Source organism: Vitis vinifera, chromosome 2 (genome assembly GCF_030704535.1).
Source record: "Vitis vinifera cultivar Pinot Noir 40024 chromosome 2, ASM3070453v1".
In the NCBI taxonomy this organism is placed as follows: domain Eukaryota; kingdom Viridiplantae; phylum Streptophyta; class Magnoliopsida; order Vitales; family Vitaceae; genus Vitis; species Vitis vinifera.
The window spans coordinates 255,438-281,157 of NC_081806.1; the positions used below are offsets into that span (position 1 = coordinate 255,438).

The 25,720-nt window shown below is 33.9% G+C and overlaps 3 protein-coding genes across 4 annotated transcripts; 2 read left to right on the top strand and 1 right to left on the bottom strand.

The window, feature by feature from the left end:
- Window positions 1-1,343: 1,343 nt before the first annotated feature.
- LOC100244939 (transcription factor MYB61) lies at window positions 1,344-3,380 on the bottom strand. Its single transcript, XM_002272968.4, has 3 exons — window positions 3,124-3,380; window positions 2,871-3,000; window positions 1,344-2,290 (listed from the first exon to the last, which is right to left on the bottom strand). Exons 1-3 carry the CDS (start codon window positions 3,254-3,256, stop codon window positions 1,639-1,641), a joined length of 915 nt encoding a protein of 304 aa, XP_002273004.1. The 5' UTR covers window positions 3,257-3,380; the 3' UTR covers window positions 1,344-1,638.
- Window positions 3,381-14,542: 11,162 nt separating this feature from the next.
- LOC100248464 (protein ROH1A) lies at window positions 14,543-16,410 on the top strand. The gene has a single exon (XM_002278671.4). The coding sequence runs from the start codon at window positions 14,685-14,687 to the stop codon at window positions 15,993-15,995; it is 1,311 nt and encodes a 436-aa protein (XP_002278707.2). The 5' UTR covers window positions 14,543-14,684; the 3' UTR covers window positions 15,996-16,410.
- A 1,277-nt stretch (window positions 16,411-17,687) lies between these two features.
- LOC100253570 (monodehydroascorbate reductase, chloroplastic/mitochondrial) lies at window positions 17,688-25,052 on the top strand. 2 transcript variants are annotated; one of them, XM_010660028.3, is made up of 17 exons: window positions 17,688-17,982; window positions 18,071-18,245; window positions 18,462-18,561; window positions 18,651-18,728; window positions 19,097-19,168; window positions 19,582-19,700; window positions 20,154-20,238; window positions 20,757-20,846; window positions 22,279-22,380; window positions 22,485-22,574; window positions 22,686-22,766; window positions 23,229-23,300; window positions 23,378-23,472; window positions 23,585-23,673; window positions 23,860-23,925; window positions 24,007-24,047; window positions 24,636-25,052. In XM_010660028.3, the coding sequence occupies exons 1-17, from the start codon at window positions 17,973-17,975 to the stop codon at window positions 24,765-24,767; spliced, it is 1,497 nt and encodes a 498-aa protein (XP_010658330.1). In that variant the 5' UTR covers window positions 17,688-17,972; the 3' UTR covers window positions 24,768-25,052. The 2 variants fall into 2 exon arrangements, with proteins under 2 accessions (XP_010658330.1, XP_002278648.2); XM_002278612.5 differs by having other exon boundaries at window positions 23,863-23,925.
- Window positions 25,053-25,720: the final 668 nt, after the last annotated feature.

The window sequence follows — 25,720 nt, forward strand, 5'->3', positions numbered from 1 at the left end:
GCTAGCACAACAGGGACACATGAGACGAAAACTTTCCCCAGCAAGCAAAATCACAGATTATATATATAGTTAAACCAAACCCTTAGAAAAAATTGAAACTATTTAATGGGGGGTTTCAGAACTTGGAGAAGAAAGAGGCACATCCTTCACTGTCAATTATGATGAGCAGCATATGATGAACTGGGGTTATGGCTTCCATGTGGACGACCAATAGGACAGTACAGCTAATGTATATGAGACTTAGGCGTCTCTCTCATGGACCTATTTTGCCTTCTTCGTCACCAACAATCTTTAGAATCCAAGTCATCAAAGTACAGGGTCCATTTTGAGAAAAAAGCCAAATTATGCGGGGCGATTTTTCCGATCATATCACACTCACGATGCAGTAGTACTACTACTGTACCCTTTCTAGCTACCTTAAATTTGAATGATATATGGTTAATGCTGGGCGACAAAGTTTTTTCTGTATATAGAACATCTGTATAGGGTTCAAAACAGTTATCATTTAATAGCATCACTAGGCAGTATTCACCAAGAATCATATATATTTATATTTTTGTTGTTGCTGTGATTTGGCTAACTGTATGTTGTAAAGTAAAAGTAATGATCAAACCTCTCAGAAATGACTGAAAATGTGATCATGCTTATAACTATAAGTAGCAAGATAATGGGATAGGAGATCAACAACCCAAGTTACCAAAGAGGACAATAATGTTCCTCTTTTTCCTTCTCCAAATAAGTGGCTACAATAATTTTGAACAGATCTGAAAATTTTCCACAGGAAATATCAATATCATCATCATCATCACTTTGGGCATATATGCATACAGTGCTGTTTTATTCAAGTTTGTAAGAACCTATCTGCAGCAAATAATTTACTCTTTGAATTGATTTTCAACAAAATGATCTTCATCATGGGTGAAAAACCTTGTGGCTGGAGAGTGTTCTGATCAGGCACTCCAGAAACATGGTTCATGATCTTACCATGCATGTATTTTCCATGAAGCCAGGAAAGGGTAATTCATGGAATAGGAAAGTGATGATCTTAAATATCATGGATGATGATTTTGTTTTCAGTTGAAAAGAAAATTGCAGTGGACAAAATCATTTGAGAAGGATTAAGCTCATCAGAGATCCATACTGCACTGCATGTAGTACAGCTAGCATTGCTGATGAAAGCCAAGATATTCAATGACATTTCCCAAGTTTGTGTTTCATTAATTCACTTGAATTTCCTCTATTTTTTCCCATATATAGCAGGCAAGTGAGAAGGCTTATCATTAAAAAAAAGGCTTGAAAAGTGAAAAAAAGCAAAACCATTACTATCAATCAACACCATGACAAACAGTGAAAGAGCAAATTATCTCATCATCTCCCTCCTTTTCAGGCTGTGAGCTTGCTCTTATTCTTTTTTCTCGATCTTCTGTTTCCCAAAAAAAAAACCAAGAAAACATTGCATGAATGCTTATGTTGTATATCCTCACAATTTCATAATTACCTCACCAATAGTTAAAAGAAAAAAAAAAGGGGGGGGGAAGACACTAGAAGAAACAAACTCTTTTCAGTAACCTCCACCATTTTAAGCCCTTTTCCTAGAGAAGTTGGGGATGAGATCAGTGTTCACCATCTTCCAATATCTTATAGAGATGTCGAGTAAGACGATAACACAGCTCCCATGTTGGATGAAGGTGGTGCAATCTCTTCTCCTCCAAGGTGTCCTTCAACTTGATCCCAGAATAGAAAGCTTGGGCACTGTTGGGATTCAACCCAGTCATTCAACTCCTGCCTCTGTAAGCACTCCAGTGCTATCTCTCCCTCCTCGTCGATGCTACAAGATTGCACCTGCATGGGCACCATGTTCTCTATGTTCTCTACCAATGGAGGCAAATAATTAGTATCCATGCCAACTGAATAAGATGCTGGAGGAGGTAGTGCTTCAACTTGATGCTGGTTCAGCTGCCATGTTTCTGAACTCAAGCCTGCCACTTCCTGGAAAAGCTCCGTTCGTCCATTGCCATCCCCGATCAAGTCTAGTGAACCAGTGTCGAACATAAATAGAGGAGCAGGAGAAGAAAATAGGGTTTCTTGAGCAGGCTGCTTCATCATCAAATCTTGATTCACCATGTCCAGTTGGCTCGAACCGTAGCCCAATTGGGAATGCTCAGTGTTTGTTATAGATGATGCTAGAGGTGCCGACGGCTTCCTTATCTTCTTTTTGATCCACGAATTCCAGTAATTCTTTATCTCATTGTCTGTTCTTCCAGGCAAGTGACTTGCAATATGAGCCCATCTACAATTCCCAAACAAATGTCAGTCCTTAAGAAGACTGAAACACCTCAAAGTTTGTGATTAGTTCATGAATACGGTGGGTTTGGAAGTAACTTCACGAATTAAAGAATGAATTATTGGTATAAAAATAAAGATATAAATGATGTGGAAGTTTTAAATATACATTGTCTAGAGGACATGTAATTTCAGCTGAAAGCTTCCATGTCAACCTCCAAAATTGCCGCTTTAACTTCCACCCAATGCTGGTGATGCATGCTTTAAAAACATGTTTAATAGCACGGGGAATTCTGACTATTATTTAATACATAATCTAGAAACCAATACACAAGCTTAACCAACAAGTTTTTAGAATTTTCAATTAGAAGGTAAACTCCAAGGTCGGTGATGATGACTCTCTAAAAAAAATAATAGAAAATAAAAGAAAATTATTTCTTCTGCAAATGACATTGAAGTTGCTTCCAAACACACCCAGAAATGGAGGATGATCAACAAACACGGTTCTGAGACACTGCCCAGAACTGGTTATTTGGCTGCAATTGTAATTATAACATGAAGAGGATGTAGAGTGAGTTAGAATTAACCTATTGCCTACAACCCCATGAAGGTTGATAATCAGTTTCTCCTCCTCTGGGGTGAACCTCCCTCTTCTGATATCGGGTCTCAAGTAGTTGATCCACCTCAGGCGGCAGCTTTTGCCGCATCTTTGTAGCCCTTCGACCAGAAAGAAAAGAAAAGAAAAGAAAAAACCATTTCAGTTTTCAGCTTATATTCAGATGTGTGGGATGTGTGGTTTGTGTAAGAGAATGGAGAGAGAGAGAGAGAGAGAGGTGAGACCAGCTTTCTCAGGGACTTCACTCCAACAACCATAGCCATAGGTGGTGATGTATCTGATGAGCTTTTCGTCTTCCTCAGGGGACCAAAGCCCCCTCTTTACCTTCTGTTGATTGCAGCAAGAATGGTGACCCATTTCTCTTTTTCCTAGCTATAGCTAGCTCTCCAAATCCTCTTAATTTGTTTTGCTGTGATTTGTGTGTATGGAAATTGAATGCCTAGCTCATGAAGGAAGAACTAGTCCTTAAGTACAACTGCAAGCAGCCGACATTTGCACCGGATGGGCTCCACAGTTGGGATCCACCGCTCCCATCTAACCCTAAAACGACATTTCATCAGCTTTATTCTTAACTCTCTCATCTCTACGTACACTTGTATTACGTAACCCTTAACCAACTTCACGTACCCCCACCCCAACCATGCCATGGCTTCTTCCTCCAGTGTCCGGCCACGTCATACTGTCGGCCGGTCATGCACCAAGCCACACCTCTCCCTCTGCAACTGCATTCATTGGTTTCTCTTCTAATTAATTTTGTTTTAATTATTGTCTTCAGTACACAAATCCCAGTTTGGTGATTGTCCATGAATGAATCAGAATATGAAAATGTAAAAGTTTTGTAAAATATACTTATAAGATTGATCAATTAGTCTACTGGTTTCGTATGAGCTATTTATGAGAGAAATTTAAAGCTTTTCAGAGCGAGATTTCAAGAGAACAGATCTGCAATGCCAAAGTTTTTAACAGAAGGGATGATGGTAGCCATAGTTTAGGGGACATCTGGAGACCGCACGAAAACGAAGTTTCTTAATTTTGTTTTTTTACCCGAACACTGCCATATATATATATATTTATATATCATTTCAGCAATATTCTGAGACGTGACTCATGATCATTTTTATTTTATTTTCTGGAATTATTGTTTTGGTAATTATTGATGACGGTTGCATCACGTAACTCCTGAATTCAAACCAATGCAAATCAGATATTGACTCATATATATATATATATATATATATATATATATATATATATATATATATATATATATATATATATCTATTCCCTGTTGTTTCCAAAATAGACATTGGTTACTGAGGATGACAAGCATGTGGTTTGATCTTTCTGCAAGGTTAATCAATTAATTTACACAGTGAGTTATACACTTAATTGCAATCAGTTTACTTGATTATTTATGTTGCTTAATTGACAAGAAATAATGCTTATTGTCCAGGAAAATATCTATATTTATCACAGTTAATGACACCCAATCCAATTGGCTGTTGATCCACAACATCTCCTTGATGAGACAATAGATATCAACTTTAGGCCTCAGTTAGGGTTTAACATATATATCTTAGAACTTAATCTTAGATTGTTTCGTTATCTCTGGACCTTTTCAGATTTTCTTAGATTCAGTTGTTCATATATATATATACACACACCCAAGTGACTTTCTGGGATCAATGTACTAATCAATGTCAAGTGGATCGGAATTCTCTAGTTCCCCGTTATGTTACATTTTCTTTTAATTATTTCTTGCTCAACTGTATCATGATAACTAAACTTTTCACATATTAGCTGTCCATATACTTTATAACTTAATTCATAACCTAATTTTTTGTTCATATCAACCATTACCGATCCTCATTAACTGAGACTTATTAATCAGAGCTCCCAATCCAGTCAGATGTCGGTGCACCAATTTAAAGCCAAATCATCATGGATCATCTGATGTATGGACCCCAATGCATTCCCACATAGCTGGAAATGGCCATGAGGTGAACATATCAGTGTGCAGAAATGGTATGAGGCCCCAAAGGAAATCATTCCCTCATAAATTCCCCTTTTGTTTGCTGGGCCTCATCAAGAATTTTCTATGTTTTCCAGAATGGAAAGTAGTTTTCTGTGCTTTTTTCTGGAGCCATGATGTCATAAGCAACAGAAGTGATTTAAAAAAGTAATACTCTAATCTTCTCTCTAATGATGATTGCCTAAGCATATTTAAGGAAAAAGTGCATGATCAACTTGTGGTTAACGAAAGGTTAGTTAGAATACAAAATTAAGTATTCATTTTGTATACGTCACAGTGTTTTGCTTTTTTTCGATGATGTTTATATACGTAGAATTGAATGATGTGTGGATATAGAGAGATGTTGAAAGTGAAAATGAGGGGTCTGTTGCTTGATGCAAATCATCCACCGCATTGATGTGAAGATGAAGAGTGACTTTTGCTTGGATGGATCGCAAGCTAACTTCAAAAGTAATATACAAATCATTTGAAAAAATGACCCCAGGAGGAATTGAAAAGGAGAATGATTATACTTAGCTTTAAGGAGGAGCAATGGAGTGGCTAAGAGGGCCTACCATGGGGGTTTTTAAGTAGTGATTAGTGAAATAAAATATTGAGACTTTGCCTTTAAAAGCATGGTTGGTTAAGTTATTAAGTCATGGATGAAATGTCTCTACCATTAGTCCATCTCTACTTTAAATGTGCTTCTCATGCTTCACATACTGTCTTCTTTATTATTGTAAATTTTTTTTTTTTTTTTGGACATCTCTTGTGGGATGCTGACTTTGGTCACTCCAAGCATAAGGGTTCCCACCATATATGGCTTCTCTCATCTGATGGACCCCTTTTCCTTCATTAGAAAGCTCTCTCCCCCACCGCGGCCCCTCATATTGACTCTTTTTCCTTTCTCTTATATCCGCACCCCTTTTCCTTCATTAGAAGTCTCTTCCCCCCATTAATTCTCCTTTTCCTTTCTTTTGGACCCTTTTCCATCATTAGAAGTCTGTTCCCTTTATCTCTCTCTCTCTCTCACTCACTCACACACAGAGTCCTTCCCTGAAAGAAAAAAAAATGAAGGAGCCAAAGATGATCAAAACATTCCTAGAAATGACAAGGCGCGAGAAGACAAATCAGAAACTTTCCTGGTGTATAAAATTCTCTGATTGAAAATCGCAGCAGAGTATTTCTTGAAAGAAAATTAATGTCACGACAGTAATGGCGCTTTCATAAAAGACAAATCTTTTTTCTTTCAAAGGCATGCGTGTGACCTAACAAAAGAAAAGAAAATATATAACTCTCTGTCAAATTAAGTATGATTCTTTAACCAATGGTTGAACAGGAAGGATGAATTTGTTATAAAACTAAAACCTTGTTTTTAGCGCGATTTTGAAGGAGGCAATGAAAATCATAACCCCTGCCAGCTGTTCAAACTCATGCATGAATCCTCAGATATTGCATCAATGCACAACCCCATTGAAGAATTCCTTGCCATATATAACAATCATTACCCAGCGTCAAATTAATTTTGATCCAAATCCAAAAACCCCATCTTCTTTCTGAACTTGTACGCTTTGGTTCTTCTTTTATATAACACAAATGGTCCAGTACCACTATTAGCCTAAAATCATAACATTCGCTTTCAAACTCGAAAACCCTAGATGGTTTTGCAAACATAGTTCAATATATTATTACTATTTGTTGCACTAGCAGGTGAGATGCGCCTTTTCTACTGTTCTTCTTTCCGAATGAATATATAAAAATTTGCTCGACTGAAAGCAGACAAGAATCGTAGAAAGGCTAACAGACCAGTGTTTTGTCTTCATGAAATAAACAATTCTCGGAAGGTTGTGAAGTATAGTGCATATGGGGCATCCCGGTAGGTGAAATCCCCAGTAGTATTGAACTGGAAACTTTGGCCTAAGATGCTAAACTTACAAGTTTCTAAAAAGCAATGATTTCTCCATCTTTAAATTCAATGATTTTGAAGATGACGAAACTGTTCACACAATAATTTTGAGACACTCAACACAAATGAATAAAAAACCCTAATTGCAGTTTAGACTCCTCATGTGAAGGGTCACAATTCCAATGCCCCAGTTTGGAGGTTTATACATAATGCATTGTACCATATATGCCTATTCCATCATGTCGGGTGGCCAATCTCCATGTTTTTATTATACTTTTTCTCAACCTTTTATTGCTTCGTTGCGGCCCTGCGGGCCATGAGATTAATGAGATTGGGTGTCTTTTGCGTGTCAGTTCACACTTGTCTTCTCATTAATGGAGGCAACGTCTAAAAGGTTATGCCCCCACCCAACGTGGTTTTTTTTCTTTTATGGAAAGAAACTAAGAGAATTTTTACACATCCTATTGAAACAAAAACTTTCAGTCAAACTTTATAACATCTCTGAAAATTTACCAACACCCGACGTTCATAAGGTTAAAAGGCGCCTAATTGACCCACATCAAATATTTATAATGTTAACAGAAAACCAACTTCGATTTATAAAGTTAGGTGGAAATCATACATAAATATATATATATATATATACATTTTATGCACCGTCAATCGTGTTGGTTTCATAATTTAACATTTTATTCAAATACTACCAATATTTATTTTTTTTATAGTCATGTCTTTTATATTTTTCTTATTTACTATTACTTTAGTCATCAAATTCATAAAATATCAATTTAATTTATTATGTTGGAAAAAAATTGAAACTTACATGTGAATTTATTTTTATTTTCCATAAAATCTAAAATTTTATCTTTATTGTTAATTCAAATAAATTTTTTTAACTCAAAATTATTATGGTAACTATAGCAAATCGGAATAATTTTTTTTTTTTATTGTGTTTGATAAAAACCCACATGTGAATTTGTTGTTTATACTTATTTTACCTTTATTTTTTTACTTATCACTATTGTAAAATTCAAATTTATTAAAATAATTATAAAGATGATTTTTTTTTATTAATAATTTAATATTTGAAAATTAATTTGAGTTATTAATTTGTAATAATTAATAATGATTCATATCATATCTTTTAATCATTTATCAATTAAATAAAATTTTTAATAAGAATTTTGAATTTTGAATTTATTTATTATTAATAATTATTTGGAAAATTAAATTTATAATTCTTATAGATGAAACCTTTTGGATAGAAAGAGATAATGTTTCTAAAGACAATGAGTGAACTATATTTTACTAATGAAATAATTTAAATTAATTTTAAGAGTTATCTATATATATTCATTATTAAAAAATAATAATTTAGCTATTAGTTATTTACTTTAAATAACTTAAAATTAATTAAATAATATATAAAATACAAAATTTAAAATATGATATTAATAAATAAATAATACTTATAAATAGATAAATCAAATATATTATATTAATAGATAATATATTGTAATATATTATAATAATATAAGATTATCTTTTACATTTCTTTAAATAATTTATATTTTTTTATAATTAAGTGACTAGCTTAGTTTCTATATCTGTCTTCTATGTCATATATATTTTTTAAAAATTATCTAAACTTTTAGATTTATCACTATTTCATTTAAAGAATATAAATCAAAATTATTATGATGATTCTATATATATATATATATATATATATATTCCAATTTTAAATTAATTATCCATAAAATTTTGCTATCTCCATAATATTTCAATAATTTAGTTAAAAAAATTGATATTCATCAACAAATAATATTTATAAATCAATATATCAAATATAATAATATATTATCACGAAAATTGAATGCAAAAATAAGATAATCAAATTTAATGGGATATAAAAGTAAGAGTAATAGATAAGGGGATACGTTTAAGTATAATAGAATTTAATGAGATGAATTTATTTAAGACACGTATTAGTAAGATGAAAAAATTGGCTTTTTAAATTTTATACTCTAATGAAGAGTTTTTTGTTATAACTTTGTGTATTTTTAAGAAGATTTAATTATAAAAGAAAAAATAGTCATGAATCTCTTTTGAAAAATATAATATTTTTCAAAATCATAATTTAAAATTATAATTTCATTACAAATTTATAAATTATGTTCATAAATCAATTAAAGATATATGCACGGGACAATAGAAATGATAAGCCTATTTTTGAAAGAAAAAAAAAAGTATCAAAACACTTTGTACTTATAAACACATATATATAGTTGTAGTAATTTTCTCCCCACGTGGATATCACAAACACTATCATGTAGACACAACATCTTCAGAGTGCCAACAAATTTCCATACCATGATGGACTTACACCCAATCATGTATATATTATCCACTTTGAACCCAAATAGACTTTTATGACTTTAAAACGTATTTACAAAGTTAAAAAAAAAAAATCTACATATATAGTTTCAATAACTTTCTTTTCTATTCAATATGGAATATCACAAAAACATTATCTAATGTTCTTGATTGGGTTGTCATTCGATGGGAGGAAGTTTGATTGGATATTAATAGTTTTGTTCTTTGAGAAATTGGATTTGGAAGCTTATCCAAAGAAAGAAGAATGGATAAATACTTGATTGTAATTGAATTTGAAAAGTAATATGTTTTTAATAAATATGTCCTTTAATATATATATAGTCCCAATAACTTTCTTTTCTATCTAATATAGGATATCAATGGGAGGAATTTTGATTGGATATTAATAGTTTTGTTCTTATTTTCAATGGGTTTTATATATTCAAACATTTTTCTTTGAGAAATTGGATTTAGAAGCTTATTCAAAGAAAGAAGAATGGATAAACACCTTATTGTAATTGAATTTGAAAAATAATATGTTTTTAATAAATATGTCCTTCAATATATATATATAGTCCCAATAACTTTTTTTTCTATGCAATATGGGATATCACGAAAACATTATCTAATATTCTTGATTGGGTTGTCATTCCATGGGAGAAATTTTGATTGGATATTAATAGCTTTGTTCTTACTTTCAATGGGTTTCATTCAAACATTTTTCTTTGAGAAATTGGATTTAGAAGCTTATCCAAAGAAAGAAGAATGGATAAATATTTTATTGTAATTGAATTTGAAAAGTAATATGTTTTTAATAAATATGTCCTTCAATATTTAAATTTTTAGATAAATTTTAAAAAATATATTTTTACAAAAAAAATGTTATTTTTTTGCTAAAAGATGTAAAATATTATATTTACAAATTTTAGATTATTTTATCCATTTTAATCGTATATCCGTTTTTATTTTTATTAGTCTTGCTTTCAGCACTCAAGTTGGGATGCCACTCCATTTTTCAATCATTAAATAGAACAAGTTAAAACCTTTATTTTAAAGTATTCTTGGAGCTAGTAATAATTTATAATTAGTTATAAATTATATTTAGTTATGCGAAATTTAAACATTAATTATTTTAATGTTATTAAAAATTAATTGTATATTTTCCAAAATTAGGAATAACTGAATAATAATATATTAAAATAATGATATATTGAATTTAAAAATTATTATAATTATTTTAATTGACTTGATGAGGTATTTGATTATCAATATTTTAAACTAAGTGTTTTGACATATTAGATGGTGTAGATTCATGCACCAAATGCATATTATAATTTCTTTGGAAAATACATTTTTGGAAACTAAGAATATTTATATGAACTTTTTAATTAAAACTTCTTTTTATGAATTAAAAATATTAATTGATTAAATAATATGAAATTAATGATGTTCTAGCACATAAAAGGTAAACTAATAAATCATATTTTTATAAATTTATTTTCATTTTATTTTATTTATATAAAGATTAATAATCATCTACTTTTGTAAATGTTTTTATTTCAGTTTTGTCGCTAATTTTAAATCTCTCTTACTTTTTTGCAAGAAAAAAAAAAAAATATATATATATATATATATATATATATGTAAATGCTTTAAAAATATAAAATTGATACAAGGACTGTTCTTAAAAAATAATATTACTATTAAAAAAATTTGTATCTTTTAATATAGGGATTCCTGAATCGGACGATCCCACTTGAAGTAGGCCTAAACTTTAAAGCAAGGAGAGCAGAATAGCCCGGCCCAGACCACTGTTTGGCCTGCTTTACATTTGGGGGCCCAAATTTTCTGTCACAGGCTAACCGCAACTACAAACCAATTTACATATAGTTTAGAATTGGGCTTAGATAAGACCAATGTGGGGTGATTGGGCCAGCGCGTTTGGATTGCGGTTCGCCAATTCTCCGCTCGGCTAAGGCGTGTAAATCGCTGCATCCAAACACCTCCCTCGAATTAAAATTGGATTCAAATAGAGGTCAGGCTCAGAGGCGTGGTCGGTCACGTGATGCCGGAGGCTCCGATCACGTGCATAGGACCTGCCTAGAAGGAAAAGGTTGACCTTTGACTTTACTCTGAAGAGCTCTGGACACATGTAGGCTAGGAAAGCCTAGTAACCAGACCAAAGCATCTTTTAATCTGTTGGGGCGCTAAAATACTATAAGATTCTCTTTATAATATAAATAAATAAAACCCCACTTGGCTCTGTGAATTAGGGACCCAGATGAAGATATGAGTGGCGACCCAATCAAACAGCGATTAGACATGATGCCGTGTGGGCTTCTATCTTCATCCACTTTTCCATTCATGGTTACGAGATTTTACTAAATCTTTCTTTGACTTTCTTACATTCAACATAATTCACCATTCCTGATATTTGACAATTATGTTTTTTAATAAATTTTTCATTTTAACTTTGATTGAAAATCCAAGTTGAAAGCAAAATACTAAAATCCTAATATTATAAAATTCATTTACGCAAGGAACAATCACCCGCATAAGCTCTTCCACCGTATTTAATAGTTTTATCAAACTTGAAAACAACCGTTATAACTTTCAATAACTCAACTAGCATTGACATTGAAGTATTTATATTTTTTCATTTTAGAATTATTATTTCTTTCAAATACTTATTCCAAATGAACAAATTGTAATTTGAAAAATACATATTCAAAAAGTTATCAAGGATTAACCCGATTTTGATTTCGAAATGATACCCTAATAAAAGATATTCTTCAATCAACATTAAAAATAATAATAATGTCTTATGACTTTAAAGTAGAATGTCAGATTAACTTTTACTTTGATTAAAAAAAGTAATTGCTCTAATTAAAAATTAACAAGATGAAGTTATTCGGTAAAAACTAATATATTACCATTCATGGTCAATTTTATTAAAGCTCATATAACATAATAATAATAATAAAAGCTAACATAATAGTAAAATACAAATTTTTTCATGGTAAAAAATATATGTTGTTTTTTCTATTTCTAATAAAAAGTATTGGACAATTCTAAAATGGGACTTATGTGTCGGACAATTCAAAAAGTATTGAGAAAATAGTTTTTTTTTTTTAAACATGCGTTATTAAATTCTTGGAAAATCTGTTTGAGAAGAATCATATTAAGCACACACAATTGAAAATACAAACGTGAAAGCTGTCTGGATGGACCATGCTCATAAGTCATACCTGCTGAGAAATTATTGTTATTAAAGAAATGAACAATCTCTGATGATTTTACCTAAAATAAAACATTTTTATTAATGGTTTTATGAGGTTGACCAACCAGGTTGGGTAATCGCCACGTTTGCCAAATGATATATTAGGCCTCGCCAACCTTGTAAAGCCTGAGGCCCTGAGCCGCAGAGTTATGGTCCCCAACATCTTGACTTTTCTATCTATATTTTTGATAATTAATTCAGATTCCATTTTCCTGCTTTCATCACACATATTTCGGGAAGGATGTTGAAACTTGAAAGGAAGAATGAAACTTTGGGACATGTTTTCCATATTTTAATCGAAATATCTATTGATATTGAAACAAAGGCATACGTATTTCACCCCTCTTTAATTATCTTCTCCATAAATATTATGTATAAATTATGTTAAACTTGAGGGTGTGTATGGTTAAAAAAATTGATAGATTGGATTTGGTTTAAAATTATTTTTAGATTGGACTGATTTCATCAGACCGGCAAAAGAAAAACCAATTGAGCGGGTGGGCCGGGTTCAAGAGATCTGCAGGTAGACTGGGGCCAGATCTGCCTAGAAAAAAAGACACAGAAATCCAGATCAAATCCAGGCCGTCAATCAACCAGATGATTGGGGGCAGTGTGATGAGCGAGGATGGGCGGCAGGAGGGTCGTGGGAGTGGGTCCCTGCCCCTGAATATGGATGGTGGGAGGGGTTGTGGAGAGAGGACTGGGTCAAAAGCCACCCAGTGAGAGCTGAGGGCTGGGAGCTGATGGGGCTCTTACACTGGCCCCTCTTTCTCTTCCTTCAATCCAACAACGCGTTCAACGCCGCTTTCATCTTCCCTCACTCCCCCAACTCCTCATTTTCCAACCCCCTCGCTATAACTCCCCTCTCTTTTTCCCAATACCACCGAACTGCCATTCTCTGCAATCTCTTCTCTCTCAATTTATCTGGTCTGAATTTTTCTTAAATTTAAATTGAATTCAATAGAATGGAATTTCATGCAAAATATTATTCAAAAATAAAATTGCTTAAAAAGAAATTTTTATGTCCAAACAAGATATATAAAAAATAATTAAATTATACTAAATACTATTTGGGACACTTTTTTAAAATAAAATTTAAGCTAAAATACTAAGCAAGATTTTGGCTTAAAGTTGATTTTTTTTTTTCATTAACTTTATAATAAGTCTAAGGTATTTTGAAGTGTTTTGTAAAGTTCTCAATCCCAAATATAGAAAATGATTGAAAAATTTTATATTATATATAATGATATTGTGTTTTGTGTTCTTTTGTTGTTATTGTTGAAAAATTAAAGTACTTTTGCAGCAATTATTCTCAAAAACTTTTTTCAAAAATATTATTAAACAAATCCTAAAATATTTTTACAACAAAATAATTTATTTAAACAAAAATTTAAAATTCTTATTTAATATTTGAAGATTTGTTTCTCAATATTTTTTTAAAAAAATTTTAAAAATACTTTTAATAACCTTATAATGTGTTTGATAATAATTTTAAGAAACATTTTTAATAATTAAAAGATAAAAAATTTTAAGTATTAAAAATACTAGAAATGCTTTTTAAAATCAATACAAAATGCACTCTTATAATCCGTATAGGAGTGATTCTATAAAATGCTTTTAATATTTAAATGATAATAATTTTTAAGAATTATGAATATTAAAAATATTTTTTATAATTATTATCAAATAGACTTTTAATTAACTTTAAAAATAAAATTTTATTTAGAAACTTAAAAATAAAAAATATTTTTTCTAATTTATTTTCCACTAGTGTACTCTAAGTATATAATATCAAACCATTCTCTACTACTCAAAATATTCTATAAAAAATAAGTAAAAAAATATAGAAAATGCCCTTTGAATTCAATTATTTTTTATTTTTATATTTTAAAGAACAAAAAACCGTATGAAAGAACCATTACCAAACTAACCGTTAGATTTCGAAACTTGAATGACAATGGATGTAGGAAACTTAAAAAACGCAAAAAAAAAAAAGAAAAGAAAAGAAAAAGAGCTTATTTTAAAACAAGTAAGAATTGCATCAGCCTACTTGGAATTTGGAAATCGGAATTGAACTCGAGTGAATAGGAGGGCAAAAAGGGAAAGAGAAGAAAGGAGGAATGGTTCGCAGTCAGCGTCCAAGAGAAGATAAAGAAGAAACGGTCTCGTCCCCAATAAGCTACACCACTGATGTACATGTATATAACCTCATATGTATAACTGCCACAACCGATTCTTCATCTCACCCTCTTCTTTTTTGACTTCCTCTCTTCTGCTTTCTTCCCTTTTCATTTTTCCTGTCTCTCGGTCCCTCTCTCTCTCTCGATCTCCCACCCCTTCTTCTTCAATCATGCCTGCAACTGAGTACCAGGGCTCCTTTCTGGGCCGCATCAGCATCCGTAGAAACCAGATTGCCTCTATGGATGGCAACCATGAGCAAGACCTTGAGGACCTTGAGATTTTCCAAAAACATGTTGCTGATCGCTTCTCTGATCTCCTTTCTGCATCTGATGCCACTGCTGATGCCTCCGTCGACCCTCTTCTTTCAATAGCTTGGCTGCGGAAGCTGCTTGATGTCTTTCTCTGTTGCGAAGCGGAGTTCAAGGCGCTGGTGTTTATGGGTCGTGACCCTTCGCATATCGCCAGGCCCCCTCTGGATCGTCTCATTCCTGAGTTGCTTGAACGGGTGGTGAAGGCGTTGGATGTGTGTAATGCGGTGACGCATGGGGTGGAGTCGGTTCGGCATTGGCACAAATTGGCGGAGATTGCAGTGACTGCGTTGGAACAGAGGCCGATTGGTGAAGGCCAAGTTCGGCGTGCGAAGAAGGCTTTGAGTTCTCTGGTGGCGTCAATGACAGTGGAGGACAAGGAGAGCATCAATTCCAAAGCGACGGAGCGAGCGTGGTCCTTCGGCCGGAGAGGCTCCAAGGACCGGATAGCCGGGCAGTTCCGATCGCTGTCCTGGACTGTGTCGAAGTCGTGGTCCGCGGCGAAGCAGATTCAGTTGATGTTAGGCAATATCGCGGCGCCGCGCGGCGCCGAATCCACCGGCCTGGCGTCGCCGGTGTTCGTGATGAGCATTGTCCTGTCGTTCGTAACATGGACCTTAGTGGCGGCGATTCCTTGCCAAGAAAGGAGTGGTTTGCCCACCCACTTCCCTATTCCACGGCAACTGCCTTGGGCACAATCGATTATTGGCCTGCAAGACCGAATTGGAGAGGACTGGAAGAAGAAGGAAAAGAAGGGTTCAGCTGGGTTGTTGGAGGAGATGCAGAAGATGGAGAAACTAGGGCAATCCCTGATCGAATTTGCCGATTCTTTCCACTTCCCTGCAGAGCCGGAGCGTGTGGAGGAGGTGGCTGCCCAGGTGACTGAACTGGCAGAGACTTGCCGGAAAATGGAGGAAGGTTTGGGCCCCTTGCAGCAACAAATCAGAGAGGTGTTTCACAGGATGGTGAGGAGCAGGGGAGAAATGCTTGATATACTGGATCAAGCTGGTAAAGTTTCTAGTCCAATTATGTGACTGCAGGCGCGAAATTGAATCTTCAATTTCATGGGCGCATTTGAATTTGGGGTCTGATATTGGTATTGGGTTTTTAAAATTTTGAGGTAATGTTATGCTCCCGGGATCAGCCACTCTGGTTGTGTTGAAGCATCCATTACTTAACTCTCAAATGTACTCTGTCCTGTGTTAATTGTAATCTGTTCAGGGTACAGAAGCTGCCAGTCAAGAAATATGTACATAGCCAATAGGTTTTGTTTTTTCTCAGAGAAGAATGAGAGCTTTACTATCCATCCTCAAACTTTGAATGTTTTTAGCAGAGAGGCACTGCTGAACTGATTCTCTCATTCTTTTTCTTTGTTGCTTGTATGACTGACTGGCAGACGGCTGCCTTGATGATAAATTAGCAAGCTTGCATACTTTCTTTTAACTGAAATTCAGTGTGTAAAATTCCTTGAAAGTGAAGCATTTGCCATTTGTTCCACACCCAGATTAAAACAAGAGACTCCCCCCTCTTCGTGGATAGCAACACCATCAGCATTAGAAACAAAGACATCGACTGGTTCGCCTGTGGGAGGATGGTGACAGGTCTCTGCCATTGCCACTTGCTTCACTTAGATTGATCGATTGAGAATATTTATGTCTAGGTCTTGTATGTATCCGCATCAGTTTTATTTTATATTTTGTTTGCTTCTGAACATGTTTTTAAGAATGTGTCCACCTAGAGAGAACATGGCACATATATGCTAAAAAGGATGGCATGCCGAGTTCAAGCTGGATGCAGCAAAGGGACAGCAGAAACTCTTGACAAGAAGCTTGATGCCGCCCATGCATAAACATTAATTTGTCATATTTCAGGGCCCATGCCCTTGTGCCGCTGCCTCACAACAACCCGTAACCAGAGAGTGAATCAGACAGGCTTGTCAATGAAAGTTTAGCCTGAAATTTTCTGAGAGCTTCTTCAAATTAGTATAGCACACTGCCCTTGTGACTCCAGTCCTGGGGAAAGTGACAAATGAAGGTAAATGAAGTGTTAGAAACCTCAGAGATGAAAAGTTTTAGCTCTAAAGCTACCCATTTTTAATGCATCAACTGCACACCTGGGGGTAAATGGTACTGCATACATACATAGAATGTATCAGAGGAATCAAAGTTGGAGCAGTAAAGGTCTGGTTTGGGAGTCAATACTTTATTTCACAGATATTTTTTAAAAGTGATTTTGTGAGATAAAAATAAAACTTAACAAACTAAAAGCACTTTGACTAAAATCCAAAAAGCTCTTACTCCTCTCTGTTCAAGTGACTAACAATAAATTGAGTGCCAAGAATAATGCTATACATCATGATTCTTTTCATTTCAAAAATAAATATAATAATAATCTAAAATACACCTAATATCATAAACGCTTATCAATTGGGAATTTTTTTCACCACTTGCAAATTGGACTCGAAAATGACACAAGTCCATATAAAATTAATCTAGATCCACTTGACTTATTTATTCGAAGAGGTGGCAAATTTTGACACGACTTGAAGCAACGCTAAATCCACTTGTTTTTATAGGTCATGTTTACAATTCAGGAGAGAAAACGAATTGAAGCCTATAGCTGGCCTGATATTAAGAGGGTGGTACCCAAATTTTAGGGCCCATTAAGAGACCATGAACTAGAGCCCATTACAAAAGCATGAGTGAACTCGACCACGAAATCGATTGGGCCCAAATTTCAACCTTCCCATTCAAACTCGAACAGAACTTTCAACCACCTCGAATGGCGGAAGGGTATCTGATCAGAGTGAGAGGTCACTGACCTCTTTTACCCTGCACACCCTGTTCCACCCGCGCATGTTAACATCTCATCTCTTCTACTGCGCCAATCGCCGCCAAAAGCCAAAAGCATTGTATCTCAATTGGACGTCACGACCCTTGGACCTCCTCTAGGGCCAACCGCACACCTCATCAATAATTAAATCATCTCATTTCAAATTCTTCCAATTTTCAATGTCTTCAGGTCCCAACTGACTCCGCTTCACTTCGATATTTGTTTCGTTTCCAAAACCCTAACGGCTGATTTCATTTTCGTATCTCACGATCTACAGTTCGTAAATTGATGGCTAGTATTTCAAACTCGTTGCCGCTGAAGCATGGAATCTCTCTCTGGTGTCCTCAACATGCTTCTCTGAATCGGACCCGCCTTCCTTCTTCATTCGGATCATCAGCCTCAGCCAGACGTTACGGCGTCGTTTCGTGTGCTTTCGCTAACGAAAATCGAGAGTGAGTTCTTTGAATTTTTATTTACTTTAAAATCTTCAATTTGCAGCTTTTTTTGTTTGCTTGGTTGATGAGAGAAGAGTGAAGAATCAGCATATGGATTAGTTGAGTTGAGTTGAATAGTAGATTTTTCTCTTTTTCTGCTTTCTTAGAAACCAAAAAGAGGGAGGATTTTCGAATTTAAGCTGCATTACGAGCTTTGGATATGATTTTTTGCAGGTTTGTTATCGTCGGCGGTGGAAATGCCGCTGGGTATGCAGCACGGACTTTTGTTGAACACGGTATGGCTGATGGAAAGCTCTGCATTGTATCTAAAGAGGTGATTCATTTAGGTTTTTTGAATTATACTGAAAACGATCTTATGAACTTGCATCTTTAAATTGAGAACTATTTTTTGTGTCCGATCAGGCATTTGCGCCATACGAGCGTCCTGCTTTGACAAAAGGCTATCTGTTCCCTCTGGACAAAAAGCCAGCACGATTACCTGTAAGAGTTCTCTGCATAACTCCTAATGTTTCAACCCTCAGAAATTTGCAATTCCAAAGATTTAGTTTACTAGTGTTGGAATTTGTGATTAGAAATATGTAGGCACTTGGTGTCTGATTTGGTTTTTAACTTAAAAGGCTAATGTATGAATATAGCAGTGAGTTTGATAAGCTCACATAAGCAAATCTATTGATCATCTGTTTTCACAACTTCGGCTGTTAACATTGAACCAATTTGCTGATTAGTACAAAAATTCTGTTCATTGTTATAGTTTTGGACCAGTAATAATAAGGGAGTTGTTGTTGACCATCTTGTCAATTATTCATTCCGATATCACATTTTGTTTGAGTTCTGCACTTATATTGTAGGGTTTTCATACTTGTGTTGGATCGGGTGGAGAGAGACAGACCCCTGATTGGTATAAAGAGAAAGGGATAGAGGTATTATTTCTTGTCTTTCTAAAGTTAAATTTTTATTTTTTGTGTGTTATGTTTTTGTTTTTGCTTGATAATTTTGTAGCCTTGTGCAAATAAATTAGGTTTCCTGAGTTGCATTTGGGTGTCCTGTGTAGATGACATTATTGTGGTGAAATTTGTCTACCCCATTTTGCGTTGAACATCACAGGCTATGAATTTGAAGTTTGATGCAAGCCAATAGGACTACAGTAAATCCATATTGGTTTGGATAGACATGAAAGTTCCCAATATGGCGTGCTATTCCGGGGCTGCAAAGATGGGCTCTTTTTGAAATATTTATTTTTGAATTTTGCCTTTTGGGATTTCCTGCCTTTTCTTTTTTGCTTAAGTATGTTATTGTATGGTATATTTAACAGTGTCTTTTTCATGTTTGGTAGATGTTATATGAAGATCCAGTAACAGGTATTGATATTGAAAAACAAACCCTGATGACAAATTCAGGCAAACTCCTCAAGTATGGATCCCTTATAATTGCTACAGGTTGTACGGCATCAAGGTACGTAATTACTAATTTAATCATTTAGATATAGAATTGCCTGTCCTGAAGAGTGCTCCTAAATTATATTTGTCATGAAACTGATAAGTGGCTTTGATGGTAGTGTTGGCTAAAATCAAGAGTTATGGAATTACCATGTTCCAGAACTTGATTTTTATTTCTGGCATAAGAATGAATTTTCATTCATCACAACCCTTGCCCGCAAAGCATTGACTTGCCTATGAACATAGAAATAGTTGCTCTGAAGAAGCATTTCTTATTTTTGTGAACTTCAAACTAGGAGCAAATGATGTATTTGAATATACACTTACTATTTTCACTACCTTATCTGCTTATCAGTGCTATGTTTGTATCATAAGCCTGTTCTTGTAGTTTCTTCATTGATTTATGTTGCACGTTCAAAAGTATAAATAGGCGATCAGAAGATGAATTCTTCTCTTCTCCTGATTTCAGACTTCCAGATAAAATAGGAGGAAACTTACCTGGTGTTCATTACATCCGGGATGTTGCAGATGCTGATTCATTGATATCATCATTGGTAACTTCAGTTTTTCTTTTCCCTTTTTTTTTTTCCTGGAACTTCAATTAGATTCTAATAAATCGTCCTTGGTGTTGTCAAATGAAACCTTCTCTTTGTAAGCTGGATTTCAAAAATTTTGTATGTTATTCGAGATCCATGATGAGCCCCAGGATTCTAAAACCTTATAGAAATGCATTTTTGCTAATAACCCACAATGCAATTTTCCATTTTTTCAAGTAATCCTTCTTCATAAGCCTCTGCCCTCTTTCTTTGTTTCCTTTTGGATTTAATACTAAACTGAGGAAATCTTTTGGCTTCAGGATTACTTAAATATGATGTCTAAATATATCAATAAATAATACCCTGGGTTGCTAACATTGCTTTCAGAATGCAAGCAAAATCTATTCACAGTTTTCTTCTATGAAATCAAAACACCAGACAAAAAAATTATAACATGTAGTTTTTCATGGTTTGCCTAATAGTTAAGAGTTTTACAGCTTATTTCTTGTTGTGAAGAACCTGTATTTGATTTCTAGGAGAAGGCACGGAAAGTTGTTATTGTTGGTGGTGGTTACATTGGTATGGAGGTTGCTGCAGCGGCTGCAGGTTGGAAACTTGATACCACGGTATGCATTCACTTCATTTTTTGTGCTTTGATGATAATTGGGCTTGGTATTGGTGTTTATTGAGCTAATATTTGTTTAATAAAAGTATTCTGTAATTTGTGCACCTTTAATAATATATCTGGAATATTTTTGTTGGTTCATGTGAATGAGACTTGTCCATAGATGATAACTTCCACCTTGGCATACTAGGCTAACTTTTGTTCAATCATTCAGTTTCACTAGATAGTCTTTTTACATCTTATTTTCAAAGAGTTTTCCCCTATCCAGTTTCCTCTTATTTGATGCTCTTTATATTGCATGACTTCATGTAAATCTGTCATTGTGAAAGATCTTTTTCCAATTGAAATATCTTCTACAAATTTGCAACATTATGAATTTGAAACAGATTATGCTTGTTGATGTTTGATTAGTAGATGTGATTTTGCGTTATCACTGCAACATTGATTTTGTGTTGTAAAATGACTTTGGAACTGCAATGCTTTTGCAAATTTATATTACCTATCAAAAAAAAAAATGCTTTTGCAAATTTATACTTTGGATTTCTGTCCTGCCCCAACTTATTGAAGCTGGCTTCATGACTGTTATCATGTCTTTCCAATCTATCTAGAGTAAAATTTTTAGACATGCCCTTTTGATCTGTTGTTGCTACTTTAAGTCATGTCCTTCTTGAGCTTCTTTGTCTTTACTGCAGTTTCAACTTGAACTATAACTTTTCATTGTTGGAACCATTGTTGCTCATTGTTCTTGGCTGCATAACCTTAGCCTGCTTTCTCTTATCATGTTCTTCGTTGGAGTTACCTCAAGCTTCTCATGGATGCTGTTTATTTTTACTGATCTTCCCAGTCTTTCACTCATTGTTTCAGCTAATTTCATTTTATTAACAGTTTCCTTGATTTCTCAGATGGGTGCCATGTAGCATGATTGTCTCTCTCTATGTCATCCCGTTACATCTTCTGTTTGGTTTGATTAAAAATGAATTTGATCACGCATCATTTTGGAAGATTTATCTTCTCTTCATCCTATTTCTATGACCATTCTCCTCTAAATATGTCCTTATGGATTATTGAAGTAAAATTATGAAATTGTTACTCTTGGATAACATCCACCTCAGAAATCTTCTCTATGCTCTCTCTTCTACTACTATTGTTAATGAATTTCTTTTATATGTTGATGTTCTGCCCTAGTCCTACTTATTTGGAGAACATTTAATTCTGAAACAACATAGGTCATGAGATCTCCTCTTTTATATGCCTAGTCATTTATCTATAAGAAAAAAAATAGGTAAGGTTCATTGTTAACCTCTGGAAGGATTTAATATGCTTTCCTGCTACTAAACCTACAAGACAATTCTACAGTAATAAAGTTAGGTTATTTTAGTTATTACTTTTCATAACCTTTAGCTCACTATTTTTCTATCTCATGGGAAAAACAGATTATATTTCCAGAGGATCATCTTTTGCAAAGATTGTTTACTCCTACACTTGCACGGAGATATGAAGAGTTTTATCAGGAGAATGGTGTCAAATTTGTGAAGGTAGGCTCTCTCAATCCCTCTCGCATTTGAATGAAAATGATATTTTGTTTAGCAGCATGACTCCATGCACCAGATTTTTTCTAAATTTGTTTTAATTCAATCAGGGAGCCTCTATCAAAAACATAGAAGCTGGTTCTGATGGACATGTAACTGCTGTAAAACTTGAAAATGGATCCACCATAGAAGCAGACACGGTAATTTATTGGGAACATTTGGAAATAAGACCTGATTTAGTCAGGTATATACTGACTCTGAGGTGGCTTGAAATAGTGATGTAATGGACAGTGCCTTTTTTTTTTCTGCAGATTATTATTGGTATTGGAGCAAAACCTGCTGTTAGTCCATTTGAAAGGGTGGGCATAAATACCACTGTGGGTGGAATACAGGTCTGTGTCCATGCCTGCAAGTTTGAGTGTTGAATCATATGTGCATATGTGGAAAAGATTCTAAAGTGTTGTGCCTGAAGTAATTTTATTTGTCATAAAAAATTTAGGGTGCTTCAACCAGGATATTCAGAAGGACAGCCATTGTTCTCAACATTTTAGAAATGACCATACTTGAAATATTGTAGTATACTAAGATGTCATAGCTGATGAACATTGTTTCTATGTATGTGTAGTGTGAATTCCTGCTTTGCTGTTTTAAAATGAAACTGGTTGTTTACAAAATTCGTAAAAGATAAGGATTTTCTAAATTATGGCTTTAGTTTTCCTTAAAAATATTTATGGTTCCAACTTGGTGTAATAAAATAGTTTTTCCATGAGGCACGATATACTCAGTTTGGCTCCTTAATTATTACTTATTTTTACTTCTGTCAATATGAAACTTATACCTTCAAAGTTCTATAGGTTGATGGTCAGTTCCGAACAAGTGTACCTGGAATCTTTGCAATTGGAGATGTGGCTGCATTCCCATTAAAGGTATGCTCTTCACAGATTGAGTTGTGATTCTCTTTTTTCTTACAAATATAAAAATACACGTGGTTCTTGCTAAATAGATGTATAACCGTATTGCACGAGTTGAACATGTTGATCATGCTCGTCGCTCAGCACAGCATTGTATAAATGCATTATTGACTGCAAAAACACATCTGTAAGTTGGATTCCTTTTTACTGTTACTTTTTGAACATCTTATTTACTATGTCCATCTTTTCACCTTCTGAAACATCCTCATTGATGATTTGTGTCACTGCATTATATCCAGATACGATTATCTCCCATATTTTTACTCGAGGGTGTTTGAGTATGAAGGGAGCCCAAGGAAAATATGGTGGCAATTTTTTGGGGACAATGGTAAGAATCTCTACATGTTTTTCTTGCACCACATCCTAGAACTTCTGTTATTTGATCAACTTTTATTTTCTCATCAGAAACAATAAATTATTTGATCAACTCTTGCTACATGTTATGTGATCAATAATTCTTCATGTGTTATCTTGCGATTTTGATGATTTACACTCATTTGTTTATCTTGTCAAGCAGTTGGAGAGACAGTTGAAATAGGGAATTTTGACCCGAAGATTGCTACTTTCTGGATAGATTCTGGTATCATAAGCTGCACAGACACTCACTCGATTTAATTTACACTTCACAAAGAAATGATTAATATATTCTTGCTGCCAACAGGTAAACTGAAAGGGGTTCTCCTTGAAAGTGGCAGTCCTGAGGTAAGCTATCTTGTTGAAGAGATTTTCAAGTATCTTGTGGGATATGTTTGGTTCCCGGAAGGTTGGAGAGAAAATATGAGTGAAAAAGTAGAAGAAAAGAAAATGTGATGAAAGATTTAAAGTCAATAAATTATTTTTATATACTATTTCAAACTCATTTCATTAAATTTAACTCTTCTATATAAATGTTAAATAATTTAAAAATATATAAGTTTTTCATTATATATTTGACTTTCTTTCATATTTTCCATAATAATACCAAATAAAAAAAGCATTTTCCTTTTTTCTTGTTTTAAATAAGAAAAAATCTTGATGGCAAAAAGCGTGGTTGGTTTTAATTGTGTTGTTGCTGGAACTGGATTATAGAAGGATCTGAAAGCCCCAGAGGAAGAAAAAAAAAAAAAAAAAGGAAGGAAGAAAGGACAAAAATCCGAAGTAATTTGTTTGAAATGACCTAAATAGAGTAAGAAATCAGGCTCTTAAAACAAGAAACAATGTGTTTTTTGGCGGGTTTGATGGTAAAACAGATGCGATTTTGCTTTTAAATTCTTTCTTACATTACTGATCATCTTACCATATCGTTTTCAGGAATTTCAACTCCTTCCGAAGCTCGCAAGGAGCCAACCTCACGTTGATATGACCAAGCTTCAGAAGGCATCTTCGGTTGAGGAGGCACTAGAATTGGCTCATGCATACGTGCAAGCTGGAGCTGCAGTTTAGCTCAGAATTCCCCACGACCCTAACTTTCCTCTTTTTAATAATATTTTCGTCCAGGATTTGCCCCCTCCCTCCACTTTTTTGGTCAAATAATTGCAGTGGTGACGCATATCATGAAATGGTGCACTCAGTAAAGGTTAGTTATCCGCCACTCTATGTATACGAGAAGTCTTAGCCAGTCAATTTTTCTTAATGACATTTTGAGTGAGCTGAATCGGTCCATATCTTTGTAATATATATGCAGTTTCAACGGATTTATTGTGAAAATTGGTGGTGGTTGTTGTTCTATGTTTTATTTTTCGGGAATATGCTATAGGAACACGTGGATGATGGATCAACAGTTGTGGCTGCCTTAATGGAAATTTCTTCATTCTAGAAACCTCCTTTTCGAGGTAGACCGTAGACCTAGCCATTTTGCGTCGCCATGGGAAAGTAAAGATATATATATATATATGTATGAGCATAGAAATTCTAGTCTATGAAAAAATTTACTACACTTATCCTTTTCACCTGGAAATTGATGTAAATCTACTCAAATCATCGTTGATTTCACAACTTTATAATTGTATTTCGCCTATAAACTTTGTTTTCAAAGTTATCTCAAATTCCTTTTACCTAAAATCTTTTTTTAAAAATAAACTTTGTAAAAGAAATGTATTAATGGATGAAATTTGAAATTAATGGTAAGTATATTTATATTAAGCCTATGTGAGTGAAATTAATTATCATTAAATTTTATTCCTTTAATGCATTGCATATTTTATTTGTATTCTTATGCCATATTTATTGAAAATTTGTATCTAATATATGATAAATAAATAGTTAGAAGTTTTTTTGGCGTAGAATTTATGTATTTGGTAAATTTTTAAAAATGTAAAAAATTATATGATAAAAATAACTTCTAAAAATCATTTTTTAAGATTATTGTATTATTGTAAAAATAAGTTATTTATTTA

Excerpts from the sequence above, each read along its gene's own strand:
- LOC100253570 (XM_010660028.3), top strand. Across the intron at positions 23,674-23,859 it reads GCAATTTTTTGGGGACAATG|CAGTTGGAGAGACAGTTGAA; the intron begins GTAAGAATCTCT and ends TATCTTGTCAAG. Across the intron at positions 23,926-24,006 it reads TACTTTCTGGATAGATTCTG|GTAAACTGAAAGGGGTTCTC; the intron begins GTATCATAAGCT and ends TGCTGCCAACAG.
- LOC100248464 (XM_002278671.4), top strand. The coding sequence starts at position 14,685 with ATGTATAACTGCCACAACCGATTCTTCATCTCACCCTCTTCTTTTTTG.
- LOC100244939 (XM_002272968.4), bottom strand. The coding sequence starts at position 3,256 with ATGGGTCACCATTCTTGCTGCAATCAACAGAAGGTAAAGAGGGGGCTT. Across the intron at positions 3,001-3,123 it reads TGAAGTCCCTGAGAAAGCTG|GGCTACAAAGATGCGGCAAA; the intron begins GTCTCACCTCTC and ends TTCTGGTCGAAG. Across the intron at positions 2,291-2,870 it reads CATGGGGTTGTAGGCAATAG|ATGGGCTCATATTGCAAGTC; the intron begins GTTAATTCTAAC and ends TGGGAATTGTAG.